The following is a 23,985-nucleotide window of genomic DNA, read 5'->3' on the forward strand; positions in this document are numbered from 1 at the left end:
CAGTGAATCCTTTGGCCTGAGCAGAAACCATACTCTTCCCACTGCAGTTAACTCTGTAATTTAGACCTGATTTGAGGAGGTTTTAGCAGCACTCATAGAGCATCTGGCATCCACTGCCCTTTACATCAAAGGCTATTTGGTTCCACTCTAGGGATTGACAATTTCATGAGACATTTCACAATTCTAATGCACATTTCAGGTCATTTACTTAACCAAGCAATATGCTCTGTCAAAGAACTTCTTCCAAGTCAAAGCAAGAAAAGGCCTTAATGTGGAACACAGAAAAAGCACTACCCAAATGAAAAATCACTAGAAGAAACAAGATTATTCCCTCCCACGCTTCCTTCCCACTTGGTAGACCCAAGTTTCAATGAATTTGTGGTTACCTCAGAATACAACTCAAAGTTTAAATTATAAATCACAGCCCTACACAGAGCATCTGAACACATCAGTTCTTTTGAGAGCGGCATGTTCCAGGAAGTCTAATACAGCCACAGCCCACTACAGAGAGTGTTCCTTAAGGGTGGGGACAGGACAGGTTAGTTAAGGTCACTTAAATCTTCATTTTTTACAGTGGATCAGAACCCAGATGGCTGATTTCCTGCAGAATTTCTGATAGGAATCCAGTAAAGCTGGTTTCAAGTCAGTTTCACTTAACAGCTGTAACCTTCTTATCCAAAAGTTGTGATCCACATGAAGTCCACAATGAGTGCATCAAATCTGAGGTAGTCAGTCTTACAAAGGCTCTTACAAAGGCTCAGTATCTGAACATAAAAAGATTTTGAAATGACCACCGGCTGCAGAGTGTGTGTGTGTGTGTATGTTTGTATTACAGAGTAATTATGATGAAAGAACATTGCTGAATCTAGTTCTCACATTTATAACAATGAAAATCCCTCTAAATTCAATATACATAAAGAGCAGTTGTGACACTTGAAACTTCCACAGTGCAATAGGGCTGGTCACTTTCACTGAGGGTTCTCATTGGCTGCTGTAGATGCAGCAGAGATCAGATGATGAATGGCTAGTGGTGGTGGTTACCTGAGAAAGGTTAGCAAAGACTATTTCTTAATTGTGTTGTGTGTGGCTGATTTTCAAGCACAGCACACAGGCCATCTAGCTGAAGTTTAAGGGCCTGTGTTTGTTTTTGAAACCTTATTGCTACCTGTAGTATTACGTCTTACTACTTCAAAGCTCTTCTCCATTTCCTTACCCTAAGGGAAAGTAACTGTAATCAGTAAAACTTTCTTGAGGTTGTTTTTAAAATATCCTTCCTTAAGAAAAAAGAAAAAAAAGCCACCCCTTAGAGGAATCTTGAGGGAGAGACGGGAGGGGGAAACTATCAAACCATTTTTAAGGCTTCAATTGAACAGAAAACATAGAATACTGTAACTGAAGATCGATGGTCCCATTGTCTCTGGTAGCAGATCTACTATAGTGCTCAGTGCTATTAACTAAAAACCTATTTTGGGACCAAATTAAAGACAACTGGAAAGTTAAAAAGTTGTCTAATAACCTGGTGATTCCCAGTAAGACTCATTTTTACTGTTAGCAAATAATAGACAATACATCTCGCTTTATGCATAAATAAGGGCAACAGTTTTCTCACTCAAGTGAAGTTCTACTCATTGTTGAGTGACTACTCCTCACTTCTGCCTCAGGGGAGTGGATCCGGTAAAGAAGCACCAATATGGTGAATCACTGCCCCTTATTTTGCAGGACAGGACAGAGGAGCAGGTCCAAGTGGAGGCTTAAATTCAAGCCAGCTGTGGTGTCAGGGGCAAAACGGGTGGGATTTACTTTACAAGTCACCCCCCAAAAAAAACAATTCTTTCCATCTGATATCATTTGCATTTATTCCCATTTTATTTTAAAAATTCATGGCCCTAAACAAAATGTGGATGCGCCCTATGTGGTCGCTCAACTCCAGGTCGCGCTCCTTTCAAATGCCTGCCTCGGCGTTCCTCGCGCTTGGCAGTGGACGGCAGGGGTGGGAACCGCGCGTGACTGTGAATTTCTGGCGGTCCCCGCGGCGTTTTCCTTGTTGTGCTTAACCTGGCTCCAGGAGGCCTGTACGCACAAGCAGTCATGGCCGGTGCTGGGGTTTCTCTAACAATAACTGGAGCAGGAGGTGCGCGCTCCCGAGCTGTTTCATTCCAGGGACCTGAAGATTGTTCTCCACCGCCTCCACCCCTTCCCAGTGATAACCCGGGTCTTCCCGTTTTCAGTGCCCTCCATCCTGTCCGCGTATCTGCCTGAACTCGGAAGCCTTTGCAATCAACCTGCTTTGGCTCAGATTCTTCCCACTCGTCCTCCTTGGTGGAGGCCCCCGCACCCGCGCACCCGCCGCCGTCCCGCGCACCCGCCGCCGTCCCGCGCACCCGCCGCCGTCCCGCGCACCCGCCGCCGTCCCGCGCACCCGCCGCCGTCCCGCGCACCCGCCGCCGTCCCGCGCACCCGCCGCCGTCCCGCGGGGCCCTGGCGCTCGCCGCCCAGTTGCTCCGCCCCTTCCAGTCCCTCTGGGCGAAGGAGCCGTGCGGGCCCCGCGCCTCCGTCTCGGCCGCGGCCTGGCCCCCGCGTCCCGGGTGGGCGGGGCGGGCGGCGCGCGCGGGCCCGCGGGTCCCCGCCTTCGGGGCGGGCGCGGCGCCGCCTCAGCCCCGTGGGGCCGCGGAAGCCTGTTCCACTCCTTGGCTTTCAATTAGCTGAACGTCGTATAAATTCTTTCTCGTGGGTTAAAAAAAAGAAACACGGCCATTTAATTAACTTCTGTTGTTTTCATCCCTTCACGTCGCCAGCCTCTCTGCGCTATGCGGGAGGAGCCTGAGCAGCGGCACGCTGGAGACCCTTCCACGCGCCCTGGGCGCAGCGCGTCCCCAAGGGGTGGAATAGCCCCGAAAGCGTTCGCGGCGCCTCCTCCGGCCAGTCTTGTTCAGTTCCTTCTCCTAAAGTAACTGAAGCCCCACGAGAGACTTACCATCTCTTCCCCTTCCTCTTCCTTCATTTAAGCAGGCTTTTTTTTTCTTTTCTTTTTTTTTGGCCCCAGGCGCACCAATACAGCAAAAACAGTTATCTAAAAGCAAGATTAGATCGCGCCCTATGATATTGTCTCCATCTGTCATAAAAGAGGATTGCACATTCAACGTACTGGTTATCATTTTCCAGATTGTGCTGATAAAAAGCGGGCTTTGAAATTCAGGAAGCAGAGCTGGCTACATAATTTGTGAGGCGCAGGGTAAAATGAGAGCACAAAACCCTGTTCAAAATGCTGGGGCAAAAGGTGCTGTTGAAATTACTAAAACATAAAGTTTCTCCCTCTCTTCCATGACATTTTATGGTGATTTTTTTTATTTGCTACTTAATGTCCTTCTAAGTTAAGAAAAATTAAACTTTTAAAGTATTAGCATGAGTTTTACTATTCATATTTATATTGCAGTAAGTTTTTTAATACAAGGGCATTTAAGTGCTATGCAGAATCATCAAATTACACAATTCGTACTTCATAGCTCATACATCCGTATGTATTTCATTCTTAGCAAAAGAGTGGAAACACTGCACAAAACTAACTCAACTGTTTAATTTCATTTATTGGTACCAGCACATTCTACCAACACTGTCTACCTTTGGTTTACTAATAAGTTTGGGAGGACTGGGAAGAAAAAGGAAATATTCTTCCCTTTTTATATTATCATTTCTAGCATAAGTAATTGGCGAATGGAGGGACAATAGAGGCTCCCATAGTTGTTTGTGTTTCTTAGAAGGCCATTGCCTTCCTTCCGCATTCAAAGCAAATTCTAACTGGGAAAAGAGTGTAGCCTGTCAGGCTGTGAACACCCTAACTTAGTCACAGACATAACACTTACCTTATATTTGAATCTCACCGAACTCCCATGCATTATGCATTCCCTGGAATTCTGTGCTCATGGAGCACTGTGAGCACTTTATGTGATAGAGTAGCAAGAAAAGGTGGACTCACATATTAAATGTGACTCCGCTGTTCATATACTCATTCCATTGCCCCACCAGACTTCACTTGCATAACACAAGCTCAAAGATAAAATTATTAATAATTTCAAGACATGGGGTGAAATGGGTCATCGGGGAGAAAAAGGGACATCTGTAATATTTTTAACAACAAATAGTAATAATAATAATTTCAAGACAGAGACAGTAAGGTATTAAACCAAGCAGCCCCTTTGTGCACAGGGCCATGTAGACTGCACAGGCCATAAAACTAGCCTTGCTTGTAAGGTTGATTAGAAAAGCTTCATTTTCTTTAATAAGAGAGAGGAACAGGAGCTATGATTACCGACTGTTTATTATATGCTGAGAACTAGGTTAAATCCTTCACATACACTACCTCATTTAATCATCAAATAACACTTTGGGGTATTTTTATCCCCATTTATAAAGCGGGAAATTTGGGATTTTAGAGGTTAAGTGATTTGCCCAATATCTCTCATCTAAAAGGTGGTGGTGGATTAGGGATATTAACCCAGGTTTGACTAATTCCAAAGCTCATTACATCCCACTACTTCAAGATCACTGAGTTCAGATTTTAAATTATAAAACATTTTAAAATTATTCCTTTCATATACAGCACATATAATAAATATATATGCTAATAAAACCAAGTATAAATTAATAAAATAGCATGATTCACATGCTATTAAAAATCTCATCTAGGCCTCTAGTTTAATATGACAGATTAAGCATACACATTTTACCTCCTCTACCTCCCAAGGCTTCATAATAATGCTTTCTTTAAAAGTTACAAACTGCAGCTACAAAGAGCAGAGAATGGAAACTGTTGGTGAATAAGCAATTCCAAAAATCAAAATAAAAAATTCACAAAGAAAAATATGCAGTCTAAATCTGTTTATAAAGTTAAAAAGCAGGTAAGACTAATCAGGGTTTAGGAGTACATACACAGATGACAAGACTACTTTTAAAGCAAAGATGATTAACACAGCCTTCAGTGCAGGAGCCACCTACAATAAAGAGGATGACACGGGGGCTTCTACGTGTTGCTGTTTCCTTTCTTACCCAGGGTTGGTAGGCACATGGGTGTTCATTTCTTTACACATTTCTATATACAATGACTAATTCTTAACTAGATGCTGCATTCACAAAGTAACTACAAGATAGTACATGCAAGGCAGAATCAGGTAATAAGAAAAAACTTTTAGAAATTAAAATGTGATTGCCAAATAAAAATTCAATAGAAAAGTTAGAAAATAAATTTAAAGAAATCTCCTAGATTGCAAAACAAGGTTAAAATATGAGAAAAAGATAAGAGATTCAAAGGATTATTCAAGACATTTTATATCCAAAGAATTCCAGAGAGAGAGAAAAAAAAGGAAAAATTATCACAGAAGTGATAATAGATCATTTCCTTGAAGATGGATCTAGTCTTTAAACCCAAAGAACTCATTCTGCATCCAGGACTTCAATATGCTTTGGCAAGCTGTCATATCTCTGAGGATAAAGAAATAGTCCAGAAGCTACCAAGGAGAAAAGACAGCTTATCTGCAAGGGAATGAAAATCACAGATATTAGCCTTCTCAAGAAAACACAGGGTGTGGAAAGGCAATGGAGCAAAGCCTTCAAAATTCCCAGGAAAAATGATTTTTATCTCAGATTTCTATAGCAACCTAATAATCATTCATGAGGAAATAATGAAGGCATTTTCAAATATGCAAGGACTCAGAAGTTTACCTTAAATGCACCCTTTCTTAGGAATGAACATGTATTTTAAGAAAATAGGGAAGGATTCCATCAAAACATAAAAGAAGGTCACCTAGGGCCCCCCCAAAATAGTGATTCCCAACTCAAGAGAGCAGTGAAGGGAAATTCCAGGATGACAGCCATATATATGGCTGTCCTAGAGAGAGTCCTAGTAAAGACTGGAGCGGGGAGAAAGAGGGTTGGGGTAGACTCAGGGAAAAGATGAGAATTAATAGAACAGATAATATGGTTGGGAATTTGAAAAAGCTTGAGGATAAAACAAAGGCCTTGGTGAAGTGTAAAAAGGAGAATGTTTGAACTTGACACAAAGAACATTCTCCATTGAGTGGCACAGTGGTAATAACTTGTATCCCACAGACAAGAAATGTTGCTGGCATGTTACTTTATTCTACAGTGATCAATAGGCATGTGCACTTGGCCCTCTAGGAAGCAGTGATCAAGGCAGAGTTAGAAATGCAAGAGATTTATTGGGTGGAGATGCCTGTGTAAGATAAACGGGAGAGGAAGTAGGAGTAGGCAGGAAAAGCTTTCAGTGCTCAATGTAGATCTGACATCTGCAAAAGGAAAGAAAGAAAGGAGGAGACTTGGGTAGGAAGAACCACTCTTGAAAAACACTCAGCCAGATTAACAGGGAGCTACAAAGCAAAAATTGCCCTTTGCATAAGTCTCATGTTGGGCAGCAATGACTAGCACCTAAAACTCCCCACCATGATCAGTCATTGGCTAGATTTGCCCAGAGAGTCAAGGAGAGTGTGTCCTCTGCTTGAACACTTCGGTGGACCTCAAAGGAGCTGCAGCTGACTGCACTTGTTGCAGCAGAAGCTCTCTTAAAAAGAGACCTGATTCTATTTTGTTTGTTAGCTTATTTTGTTCATTAAATTCCACATAGAAGTGAAGTCATATGGTATTTGTCTTTCATGTTGCATAATAATCTCCAGGTCCATCCATGTTGTCACAAAAGGTAAGATTTCCTTCTTTTTTACAGCCGAGTAGTATTCCATTGTATAAATATACCACAGCTTTTTAAATCCACTAATCTACTAATGGGTATTTGGGCTGTTTCCAAATCTTGGCTATGAAACTTATATAATTTTATTAACCAATGTTAGCCCAATTGATTCAATAAAAATTTAAAAAGAGAGGGGGTAGGACCTGAGTGGCATAGCACATTTCTTCCAATATATGCAACACACTCACCCAGACCTCAAAGCACACCACCTCAAGCCTTTATCCAATTAGTGCCTTAATTCAAAATCCAAATATTTTCAGTGATAAGCACTCCTTTACATTAGTCATTTATGCCTCCCCCCCACCAAAAAGCGGTTGTTTTATCCAATATATCCAGTGGTAGAGGAGGTGCAGGATAACTACAATAAAAGCTAACCAATGATCTAATATCTGTAGTGATATGGAAGACACTTTGTGTGAAAAAACCTCATGCACGTTGCTCATGTAACTTATTTCTTCTAACTGACATTTGAATAACATGGTCATGGTGCTGAGGGCCTCTTGGCATCATCGAGGATAACTGCCACTGGTCTCCCCGGCATCCTTGATTTCTTTTCCCCCCCATGGGGGCAATTATATTCTGCATCAAGCTTCAGGAGAGGAGACAAAGGCAGTCTCAGAGGCCAAAAGGATTCATGATAATGAATAAACTAGATTGAAAGCATTACATATAAGTGATTATGTATCTTTAAAATTATTTAATATAGGGCACATTTTTATGAGATAAAACTTATGTGTACTCTTAAATTAAAAATTAATGGGCCTGTCTTGAGAAGATTCCCAAAGCTCCTAAGTGTCTCCATTAGCCAGTCGGGAAGCTTCAGTTATGCTATCCCGCTTGTCTATTTTTCTCACAGGCCTCTGTTGCCCTCTTGTCCTTTATTCTCCCTGGACACAACTGAGGTGAGGCTGTACAGCTTTCACAACCTACTTCCCACCAACGTCGGTTTGCAGATTTGCAAGTTGCTTTTGAGTTAAAAAATAAAATAAAAAAATCATAGACTTTTGCAGACACAGCATGCGGATTATTTGGCAATAACATTCCCTCAAAAACTTACCTGGCTTCTACTTTTTTAATTTTCAGGGGATAAGCACAAAGATTTCTTCAACAGATCATTTTAAGACTTGAGGACTGACATTTTAGTCACTACTTCTGTACTCTGCCTAGAACACTCTCTGGCAGTTACTGGAAGCCAACTGAGGCTTGGGTGGCAGGGCAACACCCTTAATTGCATCTTTGCAGCTAGACTGGTTCCCATAGCCTGACAGGGGTGCTTGAAAAGATTTGGGGCCTCATTCTTATTTCCTGCTAAACCTGACAGTTCTATAATCGCTTGAATTTGGATTACAGAATCAGTTGACTTTTTCAGCCCTTTAAGGTCCCAAATTACCAAAATCACAGTCTTCTGAGATTGCCTCACAGAGTCCCTCATCAGAGTTATATTTCCTTCCATTTCTACCTGCAACCTAGCTGAATCTAGCCTGAGCTTTCCTCTTTGTGGAAAATTCAATAGAACATTGAATTTTCCCACCATTTCCCCTGGAGTTACAGGTTCATTTGGCTCATAATCTTCCTGTTCAAGTATATTTGCCAGTTTTGTCACACCATAAAAATATGTAACCCCTTTTACATTCTGTAATGTCTGTATCCTTGAAATTATCAAAAAAGCGCACCTATTTAAGTTTCTGCTATGTACTGTACTCTACTTTCATGTACCAAATTTTATATTGGTTAAGATATAGGTTCAGCTGCAGGAAACAGAAACCTGAGTTAACATATCTTTAAAAAGATAGAAGATCATTTCCCTCACCCGTATAGCAGCAGGATAAAAGAAGGGGGAATTCGCAGCACAGCTCCTTCCTTTAAGGGCATGTCTTTGAAAGTATCTATCCTCTGTCATTTTCCCTCACAACTCCGAGCTAGAACATAAGACATGACCACAGTTTAGTGAAAGGAAAGCTAGGGAATAAATGGCCATGTACCCCACTAAGAAATCCCAGGGTTCTCCTGCTGTCGAGAGAGAGAAGGGAACTCAAAGACAACTCTCCCCGAGCCTTGCCCTCTACTCCACGGAGAAATGTCCAGACTAATTCTCCTAAGATAGAATTTACTTCATCAAGATTGATGATAAGTCCTTACTGCCTCCACATTTAAAAAAAATCAGTTTCTCTATGTCCTAACTTTCAAGGCTCCTTAATCACACTTCCTTCGAAGCCAAGCTCAAATCTGATCTTTTTAAAATAAAATCTCAGGCTGTTCCAGACTGATCTCTCCATCCTTGTACTCTCAGCATGCAGTTTAGCACTGGATTATTCTCTAATTTTTAATATGTGTATGTTTTGTCTATAAAGAATGATGCTGTGCTCATTACAAGAAAGCTCCATGACTTACCACCTTTTTTTTTTTGCCTCATAACATACATTAAACAGTTAATAGCATAGAGAACACCTAACAAATTACTTTTTTAATAGATCAAAATCCTAAGCCATTATTAAACCCACAAGTATTATAAGGAAAATAACTTAAAAGTACAACAAGGTATCTTTGTTTTCTCTGATGCCATGGTCCAGTAAATATACTGTTTGGGGCTGGATTCCTCTTGCGAGTCAATTTCTAATGGTTTACAAAAACATCATTTCTTTTTAAAAACTTATTTCTTCTTATTAAAGTACTATAAAAATATTAAAGTACTATAAAAAATTAGCAAAAATACTACAAAATATAAATAGGAAAATAAAATTATCTATAATCTCTACAAGAATAGATTACACCCAATAATATTTTAGTATATAATCTTCAATGAAAGATGATTTCAAACACATTTCAATGATAATTTCATGCACAGGGTTTGAATTATCAGAAAACTATTAAGAGGACTGTCTCAAATGGCTTTAATGATCTTTCTTATTTATATCTAACGGGACTTCATCAAGCCTGCTGACATTCTTCTCTCTATACTATTTTCACCAAGGCATGTATTTAAGCTGATTTTATGATTTCAGGATTTACTATAGACAAATGCTTGGCTTTCAGAGATATGGCGACATATCACACCATCTACAGTCATCAAACAAAGCATATGGTATTTTTATGTGTTTCATTTTTCTATTCTATGGGTTGTAAGTATTGATATATAAATTTTTAAGAAAAAGGGGATACCTACACTATAAACTTATATTTACATATGTTTCAGTATATATTATGGTCTTCACAATTCTTGGCAAGAGACAATATGATATATCCTCTCAACTTTCAAATGAAATTTCCTAAAGATACATTCTCTCTTTAGAATGTTAATCATTAAATTATATCTACCTCTTTTTATCTATATCACAGAGTGATGATAAAAATAAATGGTGAAATAAATTTGAAAAAAATTCAAACTCTAAGAAGGAATAGCATTATATCAAGATGAAGTACTATTTTATTTACAAATTCAAGATTTATTTTGAAATAAAAGTCACCCTACCATTACACTGTATATATACAGATATTTCTCAAATCATTACTTTCCATATCAATAAAAATGAAATCATTGATGGCTTTCCTTTTCTCTGTATGGGGCTCTCAAATAAAAGTATTTTGTTGCAATGATCTTTTCTCTGTATTGAAAAATAGTGCATCCCAGTTTCAAAGGGGGGAAATTACAGACATGAAGATTACTCATGAAAAACTGGGAAAGGAATCCAACCATAATAGGCAGCAGAATTGCAAAAACAAACACTAGGTATGATATAAAATTAGGAAGAGGTACTATCTTAATAAATAGCTCCATTCTTTTATTTTTGACTTATCAAACTGTTATTGCTAACTTAATATTTTTCATATTGGTATTTGGCAATATTAGAAAACCAGAGAAAGAACTGATCCTTAGTCAAAATGTGAATAATTACTAATGTTTATTTAGTTACCAATTTTCTATAGTTCTTTAAATTGTCATAATAAAAAGCTGCTTTATCCCAAGATTTCAATCACTTCCATTTCACTAACTAGTTGCTCCTTGTTGGCCAGAATTAGGATCAGCAAAGCAACTCACTTTATCACTTGTAGCTTTTAAAAATTCATTTTTAAAAGAATTGTCAGCGTGTCTGATTTTAACTGCATAAAGCCAACCAATAGATGTCCAGATAAGAAAAAGTACAGCCTTCATTATCTCTTGGCTCTGTTCAGTTTCTGTGATCTAGTTTCAAAAATACATCACACGCGTTCATTTGCCCAAGAGGTCTCTAATACTCTCCTACAATATCATTTATGTCCATTCCCCCAAAGGATTTCCTGGGTACACCTGCTTGTAAGTTCATAGATTTCTATAGAAGAATATATCATTTTCATAGATATCATATATCTTCTTGCCTGATAATAAGGCTTTTTTTGATAGTCATATTGAAGGAAAAGAAGGAGAAAATAGAGATTTTATCGTGAGTTAAATTGGCCACTCAAGGAGTACCCTAAATCTCAGATTAATCTTGAAACTAATTTTAATGATAGCTAATATTTACTGAGCACTGTTTTCCTAGCCCTGGGCTAAGCACTTTAGTTGCATCTTCTCATTTAATTCTCATAGTAATAATGACACTATGTTTACTATATCTGTAGAGAAAATCCACCTGTTTTTCAGAGAACTGATGCCATGTGATGCAACGAATATCATCTATAAGACTGTCAATAAGGCACATACAACACAAGCAGTCAGTCAGTCTCTCCACATGATCTTCCCTCGGCCAAAATGCAATTGAAAACAACATAAAGAGGAACAGATTTGAAGTCATCTTTCTACTCTGCCTATCTCAGGCTGCTAGGAATACACACATCAAGGCTCTGAGCCACTCATGAAACTTAGTTGTAGTCTTAAGTCCTGGCCTGTAGACTTTTATAAAATAAGCATCACATAATTTTTCTAGGCCTTGACATCTAAAAGTCCTGTATACTGACAGAGGAAAAACCTTCTCCATTGCATCAGCTGTGCTTACATCCTAAGCCTTCTAGGCCCCGCTGTCATCTTCTGAGGCCCCACTTGGCCCAAAACACTGCTAAAGCCAGAAACTGTCGATCGAGATTAAGCTGCAACAGCTGTAGACTATTAGGCCTGAGACTCTATTACCGTTGCTGTGGTCAGAGTTTCATGAGACACCCCCTCACCCCTGACCGCCTGCAGCCATTACCTTGCTGTAGTCTGCACTGCGTGCCCCCATACATACGAAAAGCAAAAACAATGGAATATTATTTTAGAATGGGTTCTCTTGGGATGTTTGGATTATGAGTAATAGTTGTTTTCTTATTTATAATATCTTTATTTGCCACTGATTATTATGTACTATTTTGTAGTGAGAAAAATGTAATGGAAATAAATATTCTGCTCTTACTGAGTTAAAGTATACAGCCACAGGCCACTCTTTATTATATCTATTAAATTTATTATATCTGTTATAATATCTATATTATAGCTATGAAATCTATTATAATAGATACTGGCAATAAAATTTTCAGAACATTTAAAAAAAGAATTCTATATCAATCAGGGCTTGAACAAAGAAAGAGAACCCACTGGATGTGTGTGCGCATGTGTAGAGAAGGAGAGATTTTATTATATGAATTTCACCTCAGTTACAGGAGACTGTCTCTCTGAAGCTGCTGCCTCTGTGCCCGATACTAGAACCTGAGGTCAGCAGGTAAGCCAGCTGGGAAGGAAAGTCAGATATGAAATGAAAGAAGCAAGGACAAACCTGCAAGGTTAGGTTAGAAGCCCCACGGACGGACTGGAACCTTTGTCAACATCTCACCACTTTGAAGCTTCCAAGTTCAGTGATTGGGGAGATGTATCACTTTGCTGGAGCTGTCATAGCAAAGTACTAAAACTGGGTTGCTTATAAAGGAATATATTTAGTTTTAGAGACTATTAGTCAGAGATCAAGGTGCCAGCAGGGTTGGCTCTTTCCAAGAGTTGAAAGAGAAACTATTCCATGCCTCCCATTTCTTAGCTTCTGGATTTGCTGACAATCTCTGATGTTCCTTGGCTTATGCTGAATCACTCCAATTTCTTCCTTCATCTTCACATGGCATTCTCCCTGTATGCATGTCTGTCTTTATATCCAAATTCTCCCATTTTATAAGGACACCAGTTGTGTTAGATTAGAGCCCACCCTAATGACCTACTTGAGCTTGATAAACTCTTTAAAAACCCTATCTCTCTCTTTTTTAAGGCCAAGTAGTATCCTATTGTATAACTGTACTATAGCTTTTTTATTGACTTATCACGGATGGGCACTTGGGCTGTTTCAAGATCTTGGCTATTGTAAATAACGCTGCTATGAACATAGGGGTGCATATATTCTTTCAAATTAGTATTTCAGGTTTCTTAGGCTATATTCCCAGAAGTGGGGTCACTGGGTCGAAAGGCACTTCTGCTTTTAATTTTTTTTTTTCGCGACGGCATGGATAGACCTGGAGATTATTATACTAAGTGAAATAAGCCAGTCAGAGAAAGGCAAATACCATACGATCTCACTGATATGTGCAATCTAACGAACAAAATAAACTGACGAACAAAATAGAAACAGAGGCAAGGACACAAAGAACAGACTGACAAATGTCAGAGGGGAGGGGAGTTGGGGAAGTGGATGAAAGAAGGCGAAAGGATTAAGCAAAAAAAATATATTTATATAACACAAAAACACAGACAACAGAGTGTTGACAGCCAGAGGGAAAGAGGAGTGGAGGTAGGTGGAGGTGGGCAAGGGGGGGGGGTGAGTGGGGGCAAAAAGAGACTTCGTTTGGGGTGATGGGTGCACAATGCAGCGTGCAGATGACGTTTTATTGAGTTGTACACTTGTAACCTGTATGGTTTTGTGAACCAATGCCACCCCAATAAATTCAATTAAAAAAAAAAACGTCCGAGTGAGGCCCATTCTAGGGACTGATGGTTAGAACGCCAACGTATCTTCTTTGTGGGGTCATAATTCGACCAGTAACGGGAGACAAACATGCACCTGGCCCAGGACTCAGTGCAGGGTAGAGAGAAAGTCTGGCTGAAAAAGAGAAGCTACAAATCAGCGGCTGCCTGTGCCAACAACTTGACCAGCAAATAAGCAACAATATGCGTGTGACCTCCAACAGTGCCTCCCACCTGCCTTTCTTCAGCCTTCTACAAATAGGAAGAAGTCTGCTGCTTCACATTTGCATCCCAAGTCATGTGCAAGTTTTCTCTTGTGGCCCACGCTAACCGGAACGATGCAGGGAAGGGAATCCTGGGAAGAGCAGTTCTAGCTGAGGTAGGCTGACACAGCACAAACTCACACGGCTCAATACAGACAGAATGCAATTTTTAAAAAATGGATAACATATTTAAATATATCTTTTACAATATGAATATCCAGTGAACACATGGGAAGGTATTCACACTCATTAGTCTCCAAGGAAATTAAAATTAAAATCACAATGAAATAAATAGATACAGAGATCAAACTGATGGTGGTCACAGGGGAGGGAGGTTGGGGGACTGGGTGAAAAATGTGAAGGGATTAAGAAGTACAAATCGGTTGTTACAGAATAGTCATGGGGATGTAAAGCACAACTTAGGGAATACAGTCAATAATATTATAATAACTATGTACAGTGCCTGGTGGACACTTGAAATATCGGGGGACCACTTTGTAAAGTATATGATTATCTAACCACTAGGCTGTATTCCTCAAACTAACACAAAATAATATTGAATGTAAACTGTAGTTGAAAAATAAAATTTAAATAAATAAAGGCTACCTACCTCCACAAAAGAAAATCACAATGAAATAACCACTGAATGGTTAATATTAAAACAAAACAAAAAACAAATTAGTAATATCAAATATAGATGGAATAAGTTTTTAAGTTTATTTAATCTTGAAACACATGAAAATATTTTGTCCAACCAATATCTTAAATGGACCTTAACATAACTATAGTAGTTTATAATGTCAATGTGTTTTTATTTTTTATTCCTATAACTACCAAGTAAAATGAGTACAGCAGGGTGGTAGGCGGAATAATGGTCCCCAGAATGTCCACATCTTAATCTCCAAAACCTGCAAATATGTTACTTTACTAGGCAAAGGGAAATTAAGGTTGCAGAGAAAAGTAAAGTTGCTGATCCGCTGACCTTAAAATAGAAAGATTATCCTGGATTATTCAGTTAGGCACACTGTAATCACAAGGGTCTTTAAAAGAAAAAGAGAAAGCAGAAGAGTGAGAGCCAGAGAAAGAGATATAACAAAAGCAGGGTCAGGAAGATGCTTCATTTCTAGCTTTAAAGATGGAAGAAGGAGGGCACAAGCCAACATTTGCAGGCAGTGTCTAGAAACTGGAAAAGAGAAGGAAATGGATTCCCCCCTAGAGACACTGGAAAGGAACTCGGCCCTGAAGTCATCTTGATTTTATCCCCATGGGACCTATGCTGGATTTCTGACCCACAAAACCGTGAGATAATAAATTTGTATTTTTAAGCCATTAGGTTCGTGGTAATTTGTGACAGCAGCCATGGAAAACTAATATAAGTAGATACTATTACGCTCATTTTACAGATAATAAAGTAAAGCAGAGAAGTAAAGCTTTAGGGCTATCACTAAATGGTGATAAAGTCCGGACTGGACCCATGAGATCCCACTCCAGGACTTCCTCCAGAGCACCAACCAGGCTTTTCTTTGTGTGAGCAGGTTAATGTCAACACAAGAAGATGCTACATTGTGGCTTTCTTTCTTTCTTTTTTTTCACGGGTCATGGCTTTCTAACAAAATAAAAAAAAGTCATACACATTTTTACTCTTAAAACTGCATGGATTTGAGCTGAAAAAATATAACACAAGACAACTTCAAATAATCTTGCTTTGTCCAAGGATAAATCAGCTACATAACCTGCAGACTAAACCCACAAATTTCAGTTCTAGGACCTAGAAGACACTAGAGCCAATCATGCATATCAATCATTTTAAAGAATTTTAAACCAATTTATGTTAATGTGCCTTCCCTAACCTCAGGCTAGGAGACTCAGTTTATAAGAAATCAAATAAATTACCCTGACCTTTTTCAAGAATTATAAAATGGTTCAGAGAAGTAACTGTTCTATTTGGACTGTAGGCCAAGTGTCAAAGTTAATACTTCCCTTAGAGAAACTGTTTTAACACATTAAATTATAAAGCAATCTAGAATATCCCCTAGGGCTTCTTCTTATTCTCAACAGCATAAACAAGTAGTTTAAAGTTAATAAATATAAGGGAGAGCACAGCAGCTCTACATTTCCCAACTCCATGGGGCATCATTCACATGAAAGACATGTGAGCAGTGACCCCTAGAATTGTGCATTACAGTGGTTCAAGGATTAAAAATATTTTTCAGGACTGTATACCGTTCTGCCTGTCATACCCATAACTCTGTCCTTGTTCCTAGGGGGAAAACACGGTTAGTTAAGCACTGTGATTTATGGAAGGAGGAAGGGCAAGTCAGAAAGCATGAAATTCTACCTCAAATATATACCTTTGGATTGAGTTTTTTTTAAAGCTCCACATACCTTTTTATGATTTTTATTATTATTAATACTTACACAAACACTATCCATTTATTATAGAAAAATTTTAAAACACAAAGAAAAAAATCCATAATTCTATCATTTAAAGAGGCCTCTTTCAGCCTTTTTCTATACTTCTATACAATCTATACTTCTATAGATAGCAGATCCCATTACCCACATTGGATCTCTCCCTTAATAGGTGCAGCCTCTGTAATTGCAGAGGTAATGAAGACTAGGAGATGTTACTGTCCTTCTGATGTGAAACAGGCCTCAGAAGGCAAGCAAGGCATTTTTTGACAGTGACATTAATGTACCTGAAGAAACCACTTCCCACAGGACAATATTTCCCAGTCATCCCAAGTCCTGCCCCCTATTCCTACCCCTACAACTCTATATTTTATATTATATGACAGGGGTCAGATCTGTCAGAAGAAAGAAGTAAGAAAACTTCATCTCCAATTTGGAGATGCTTGTGTCTGAACATCACTTTCCATCTTCTTGAGAGCTCCTGGAAGCTTGTGATATTTAATATCTTCCCCAAAAAAACTAAAGCCAGGCTTTAAAGATAATTCAGCATCAAGGGGATAGCTATGATTCTGCCCCGTGGTCAGGAATAGTACATGGATATAAACAAATATTAAAAGAAGACCTCGTATTGAGTTGGAAAAGATAAAAAGCCTTCTTAAACAATAAGAAAGGGTAGGTTTCCACTCAGTGGTCCAGTGATAGAAATGCTTAATATTGCTTAACACTGGCCTGGCCAGCATGGCTCAGCGGTTGAGCATGGACCTATGATCCAGGAGAGCGAGGTTTGATTCCCAGTCAGGGCACATGCCTGGACTGTGGGCTCGATCCCCAGTAGGAAGCATGCAGGAGGCAGCCAATCAGTGACTCATAATTGATGTTTCTATCTCTCTCTCTCCCTCTCTCTTCCTCTCTCTGAAATCAATAAAGGCACATTTTAAAAAATATATATTACTTAACACTGGATAATATGGAGCTTAAAAAATATTTAAATCTGTAAAACTAAAGAACAGAGGGAGGAAGACAGGAAAATCTCCCTCATCTCAACTGATTATTTTTTCTTTTAAACCTCCTAAAATATATTGTTACAAGTATAAGAATTAAAACACATTATGATTCTTTTCCATGTTAATAAACATAATTCTCCAACATGGATATAAGTAGTCTAATTCATGGAGATGCAACAATTTATTCAGCAAGTCCCAACTATTTGACATTTAAGACTTTCCAGTTTTTGCTGTTATGAATAGGACCACAGTAAACACACCTATATGTAACCCTTCACTCATCCTTCATTATTTTATGAATCTCTGAGCTAAGGAGCATATGCACATTTTAGGGTTTCATTACCTGCATATATAATTACATATTAAATATTTAATAATGACCTCCCAAGTTAGTACACGTGTTCTAGCATTGCATCAGAATATTTGTCTCCCCACAACTTTCCCAAAATTATAGCGTAATTTTGATTTTTAGTTAATTTCATAAGTATATAACGATATCCTTTATTTGCTCACTGGTCATAGTTTGTGAAACCCTGTTCCAAAGGATTCAAAAATAGCACTTGCAGAAAAGTAACTACTAGGCTGAGGGGATGCAGGAAATGAAGAAGTAAGGACTTTCAAGAAGGCAGAGCTACCACAGGAATACATGGCCTATCAAGGGGAAGAAACTTGCCAGAGGGCAAGAGGCCCCATCCGATCTGTACAAGTATCACAGCCAGGTAAGGAGATAGTTATATGAGGATGTGGCCAGATAGCTGCTGCCAGATAGGAGGCAAGAGCTGCCACTAAACAGCCACTAGGTAGGAGGCAAGAGCTGGTCCACGAGGGCCACTGAAGAAAGCCCTATTGGGCAACCTGCACACTGATTCACTGACTTCCACAATGAATAAAATGAAATGAGTCCTGAAACTTGGAAAAAAAATACCTTTTGCCACCATAACCTAAACAGGGACCTCTAGCAACCTGTATTGATGAAGATTAACAACAAGCCATCTGGTGAAGAAATCTTTACAGGGTTCAGCTCCAGTTTCACAAAGCAGGGCAAAGAATGGTAGATCAGGGCTTAAAGACAATAGATTTAAAACATGTATGTGGGTATAAGATTTCTGAGTGATCCAATTTGATTCTACGGTAAAGCTTAAAAAAATGTAAAGAAAAAAGACTTAACATGTCCTTTTAAACTAATTATCAATAGTCTTAGCTGTACTTTTGATAGACTAGTAGAGTCACTGTTAAGTGCCCAACTATGGTAAACTGATTGTATGAATGGTCCCAATTCTTCACTTCTCCCTTTATCCACACTTTTTGCCATGTGCCTTTGTACTTCTGCTCGCTAAAAAGGTAGACTCAGTTTCCTTACCACTTGAATCTAGGCTGATCTTACAACCTGCTCGAGCTAATGGGATAGTAACACTTGTGATGCAAGCAGAAGCTTAAAAAAGTATTTCTATAACTCTGCCTGCCTCTTGCCCTCTGCTATTGCCATGAAAAGATGTCCAGATTAGCCGATTGAGAGGCCAACAGACACATGAAGTGAAGCTAAGAATCAAGATCAACCAACAGCCTGCCAATGCCACCACATGGGAGCAAACCTAGACAAGAACAAGAGTTGCCTAGCTGACCACAAACACATAACCCAGCCCTGCAAAGCCCAGCCCAGGCCAGGGAACACCACAGATTTATGTTCTAAATAAATTCTTGTTATTGCAAGCTACTGGGTCTTTTTAGGTGCTTGATACACAGCATTATAATGACAATAGGTAACTGATATTCTGCACTTATTAACAGAAGAAATCAACATGATTCATACACCACATAGGTATATGGATAGTTTTGATGTTTCACTATGAAAGTTGAGATTGTTCCTGGTTTTGAAGTAACCTCTGCCTTGAAGTAATGAGCAGATATATTGTAAGACAGGGTAAAAACTTTTCTCAGGAATAATCTTTGGCATGAGAGTGAGTAAACTACTAGACCTGTTGAGGCATAAAAGAAGAACCCAGCATTTGCAGACTAGAGTGGTTCATTTCATCCTTACAGCTCTCTAACATGTCCACATAGACACCCAAACTCACCAAGATAAGCAGTTCAGTCTACCACCAATTTCTTAATCTGAAAAGGAACACCCTAACATAAAACACCTGTAAAACATAAAAACTTTTTTTCTTCAGCCACTTCCTACTAGGTCATTTCAGGGATCCCACCACTTAATAGGATGTCTCCTTCTACAGGTATTCAGACCCTCATGCCATGCCCAGGCTGCCTCCTGTGGTCTCCCACCCTTCTCTCTCCCACTCCTGGTTTCCCTCCATCCTGCAAAACTCATTCCCACAGAAATTAGAGTGGCTGATAATTTAGGAGCTATTGTATCTTACTAGGGAGAGGGTATAAGTATACAAGACAGAATGACAGACATCAGCAGTAAAATAGAGAGAAAAATGGGTCAGTATCTGGAGGATCAGAATACCTCCTGGGCACCCTGTGCAAGCACAGCCCCAGGAAGGGCTGGTTTCATGTGTGTGAGATCTATTCAGTCACACAGTGCCCTGCACTTGGTTTAATGCTCTGCTGTAACTCTTCCAGGGGCCTTGCATTTTCACTTTGTATTAGGCTCCACAAATTATATAGCTGCATTCATCCAGAGGTAACAGGTAGGTCTGCTCCTCTTCAGATGTGTTATATCTTGTACAAAAGAACAGGTTTCATGTATGGAAATCATTTTATGCACAATCTTCTAAGTGCTACTGATCTAATAAGCTAATGAAGTCCAATCCTCTGATACTCTAAACCTCAGGTTTTTTTCTCCTCCGCAATCATTCATATACCAGTGTATATACTCTTTAAAACGAGTTTAAACAGAATATTGGGAAAGTCTGGGAATGATCTCTGAGAGGGCTGTTTTGATTTCCTTCAAAACAGATGACACCATTATTACTCCGGCAACAGGTTAAACGTACATCTGGGACTGCCATATAAATCCTTACCTCTCTTGCCTTAGTTTCACATTCTGTTCCGTGGCAGAGGAAATGGAAATCTAAAATGCAATTTTTCCCTAGAGATAACATTTTATGTACTATTTATTAAACCTACATTGTGTGCCAGGAATCTAAAAGAGCACACAAAAATGGCCTCTTTCTAAAACAGCCTTTTCAATTACTTCTCAGTGTAATACCTTTGTAACTCTTCCAGAGGCTGTAAAGTCCAAGGACTAGAGTTTCCTAGAAGTGTCATTATTGCTGCTAGGCAACAATGAACCTGCTCACCGGGTTTTTCCATAGCCTCTCCTGGTTGTTCTGTATTTTATTTCCTTCTCTACGGAACATTTCTCCCCACAGTCCCTTCACATCCTGTCAATACAAGGGAGAAAAACCCATCCCTTGGACTTTGGTTCCCTTTACTTACAAATAGATGAGGCTAACTACCTGCCTCTTTAATAAAATGACAAACTCCCATCCTTATCAAAATATTTTTACCACTAGCCTGCTAAAGAGTCTAAAATTCCAACACCTAGAGTCATTGCTTTGTATTAAGAATTTCACAAGAATGTTTCTGTTAAAGTTCAATTGATACTTGGAAGAGGCAATACAATCTATATAACATTAAGCAGGAAACAGTTAAATACTAACATCTCCACTCTTCCCTGCGTTCCTTTTAGATATGCAGAAGAGGTCAGTGATGGTTAGGGAGCTATGTTCTTGTCACAAGTTGGGGGATCACATACTCAGTTTATACACCAAACAGGAAGTGACTATTTCCACCAGGAGAGATTTAAACAATCTTCCCATTGGCACAGGGACTAACTGTAGCAGAGAATGCAGATTGTGGTAAAACACAGACAATGGAGCCTCTAGTGTGAGAAGGAAGACTCCAAACAGAGAGAACTTAGGTTGCTGAAAATACCAAACAGCCTTGCAACTCATAAATCTATTTCTACATTAACAGGGAACTTAGCTGCCTGAAATTCTCCGACCATATCAAAAAGAAGCAAAACCTTTTTTCTTGTTTTAAGCATGAACTTTGATCATTGACAGAATCATAGTATGAAGGCTGACTGCAAATAGTAAGGAATCTAAATTGAAAAAAACAAAAACCCAATGCAAGCATTACAAAGCAAAGTATTATGTAATGCACAGAGGCTATCAAAATAACTGAAATAACACAGGAGATGTGGACAACAGACCAGAACAGAGACTGTCTCTTGGGTTACATCTATCTATGATAAACTGAAAGATAACATCATACCTGAATAATGTTTGTATTTTTTTTAATTAATGCATGTAAAAATGAGCTTAAATTAACGTTTAGCACTCATTCCAGAGAATGGGTGTAGTCACTACACAAACTTTGGTTGTCTATAAAAAGTTCCTACTTTATAAATCCCAACAAATCTTTAGTATTAAAACATCAGTGTAAAGGTAGACCTGTTTACCACTGGAAGTCATTTCAAAAGAAAAGAGGAAACAGAAATGCAAACTCCATCTCCACCTATAATATGAGAAAGGGCTATCAACTTCAGCAAAAGGTAAATTGGAATGTGGGAAGCTTTCAAGGAAGGACTCCTATGTCTGCAAATCTCAAAGTTGAAAAATCTTCATCATTCAAAGATAGTGACACACTCAGAAGAACAAGAGAGGGGGGATGGGTTGAGGAATCACATACTTATACAGAGCATTCTCATGATGAGGCAGGATAGAAGATACAGACTCTGTGTTGCGAACATATCTGAAGTTTCTTGGTGTAATAAATAAGAGCTAGCAAAATATTTGCATCAATATATTAATAGGAAAATAGAGGAAGGGAACATGGAAAACAAATGACAGATGAGGAAAATTCATACTCATGTTTTCATGTAACAGATGAAAATTGTAAACAAATATGAACCATAGATATAAAGCACTTAGCAAAACAAATGTCTCTATGAAATCAGACTTTATAAACAGAATTATGCAAAATCAAGCAAGACAGAGTAAAATAACACAATTAGTTAAAGATAAGCTTGCAAATGTACTAAAGAAATAAGAAAAATAAAGCCATTCCAAAAATTAGGACCACAATAGTCATGAAAAAAAAAATGCAGGCACATGAAATGAAGATATATTAAAAGTATCATTCAAAAGAACTGTACAGATAGGGAATATAGTCAATAATGTTGTAACAATGAGGTATGGTGCCATGTGGATACTAGACTTATCGGAGAGATTCACTTAGTAAGTTATATAAAATATAGCCACTATTCTGCACACCTGAAGCTAACATAATATTGGTCAACTGTAATTGAAAAATAAAATAAAAACTTCACAGAAATAAAATAAAACTTGCATCTATAAACTGAAAAAAAGCACGCCATGTCTCTGGAAAAGTTAACACAGAATGATCAATGCCAAGATATATAGTAAATGTATTAGAGTCCTTCAAGAGACAGAATCCATACAGTCAGGGAACGTTCAATAGAAGGAATTATTAACTATAACAGGGATTGAGGTAATGAGGAATTGGCTAGTAAGAAGTAAAAGGGAGTCTGAAAAATATAGGAAGAATAGCAGATATAAGGAGCAGCCACTACCTCTATGGCTGAGATAAGAAGAGGCACCTACCCTACCCTGCACAAGAACGAAAATCCAGATCTTGACAGGAAAGACATAACATGAATGTAGTTCACTAGATGTTGAAGTCACTGAGAAGTAACACTAGCAGAAATTGCTGAAAATTTACTGTCTGGATAAACTATGCCATGAGTTGGAATTCATTGCAAAGCTTCCCAAGGGAGTGCCAGGAGAAGTCATTCATGGGAAATGGTGTCTTGCTGGTGGCATTACACTGAAAGTCATCTAAAGAGTACCAGGGGCCCTCGTCAGTTTGGCTCAGTGGTTAGAGTGTTGGCCACAGACTGAAGAGTCCAGGGTTTGATTCTGGCCAAGGGCAGGCACCTCGGTTGCAGGCTCGATCCCTGGCCCGGTTGGGGAGGCAGCCAATCAATGGATCTCTCTTACAGCGATGTCTCTCTGTCTGTCTCTCTCTCCCCCTTCCACTCTCTCTGAAAAGCAATGGAAAAAATATCCTCAGGTGAAGATTAAACATAAAGGAAGAATATCGGGGGAAGTTGCTGGTCACTGGGTACTGCTGACAAACATGTGGTACAGGAGCCAAGTACGGTACGTTGGAGGAGCCAGGCACTGAACAAGGGAGAAACCGTCCACATTCCCGAAGCCATACATTGGAGGAGCTGCATGTTGAAGAACCCAGGTGCAGGAGGAGCTGTCCCATGCTGTGGGAGCCTGGCACTGAAGAAGTTGCCATGCCAGTGGCAATGAGCGCTAGAGAAGCTGCTAGGGCTGAAGCTGCATGCTGTAGAACTCATGCTGGAGAAGCTGTCCATGCTGCAAGAGCGACGTAGGGAGAGGCCACCCATGCTGCAGGAGCAAGGTGCTGGAGAACCCATTCGCCCTGCACAAGCCTGGGGAGAGACATACACTTACTTCTCCTGTGTCCCTCCCGCACCTTCACAAACAAAGCTCAAGATCATGCCATGTGGCAAAAGGAACATATTTACAGGGCCTAGCAACCTGAGAATGGAGACTGTATAAGTATTTTCTATATTTAGAATAAAATCAATATAAAAAATTATTTCTTCTATTCTGTGGAGTTCCCTTTTTTCAGAGGTAG

At 39.2% G+C, this 23,985-nt stretch overlaps 1 protein-coding gene across 1 annotated transcript; it reads right to left on the bottom strand.

The window, feature by feature from the left end:
* Window positions 1-1,051: 1,051 nt before the first annotated feature.
* Window positions 1,052-23,761, bottom strand: LOC107532796 (uncharacterized). The gene is given in 4 exon segments (XM_087817766.1): window positions 1,052-1,141; window positions 1,143-1,216; window positions 1,955-2,650; window positions 23,536-23,761. Coding segments are annotated over 4 exon segments (1,086 nt in total).
* Window positions 23,762-23,985: the final 224 nt, after the last annotated feature.

Source organism: Miniopterus natalensis, chromosome 5 (genome assembly GCF_054644295.1).
Source record: "Miniopterus natalensis isolate mMinNat1 chromosome 5, mMinNat1.hap1, whole genome shotgun sequence".
NCBI lineage: Eukaryota > Metazoa > Chordata > Mammalia > Chiroptera > Miniopteridae > Miniopterus > Miniopterus natalensis.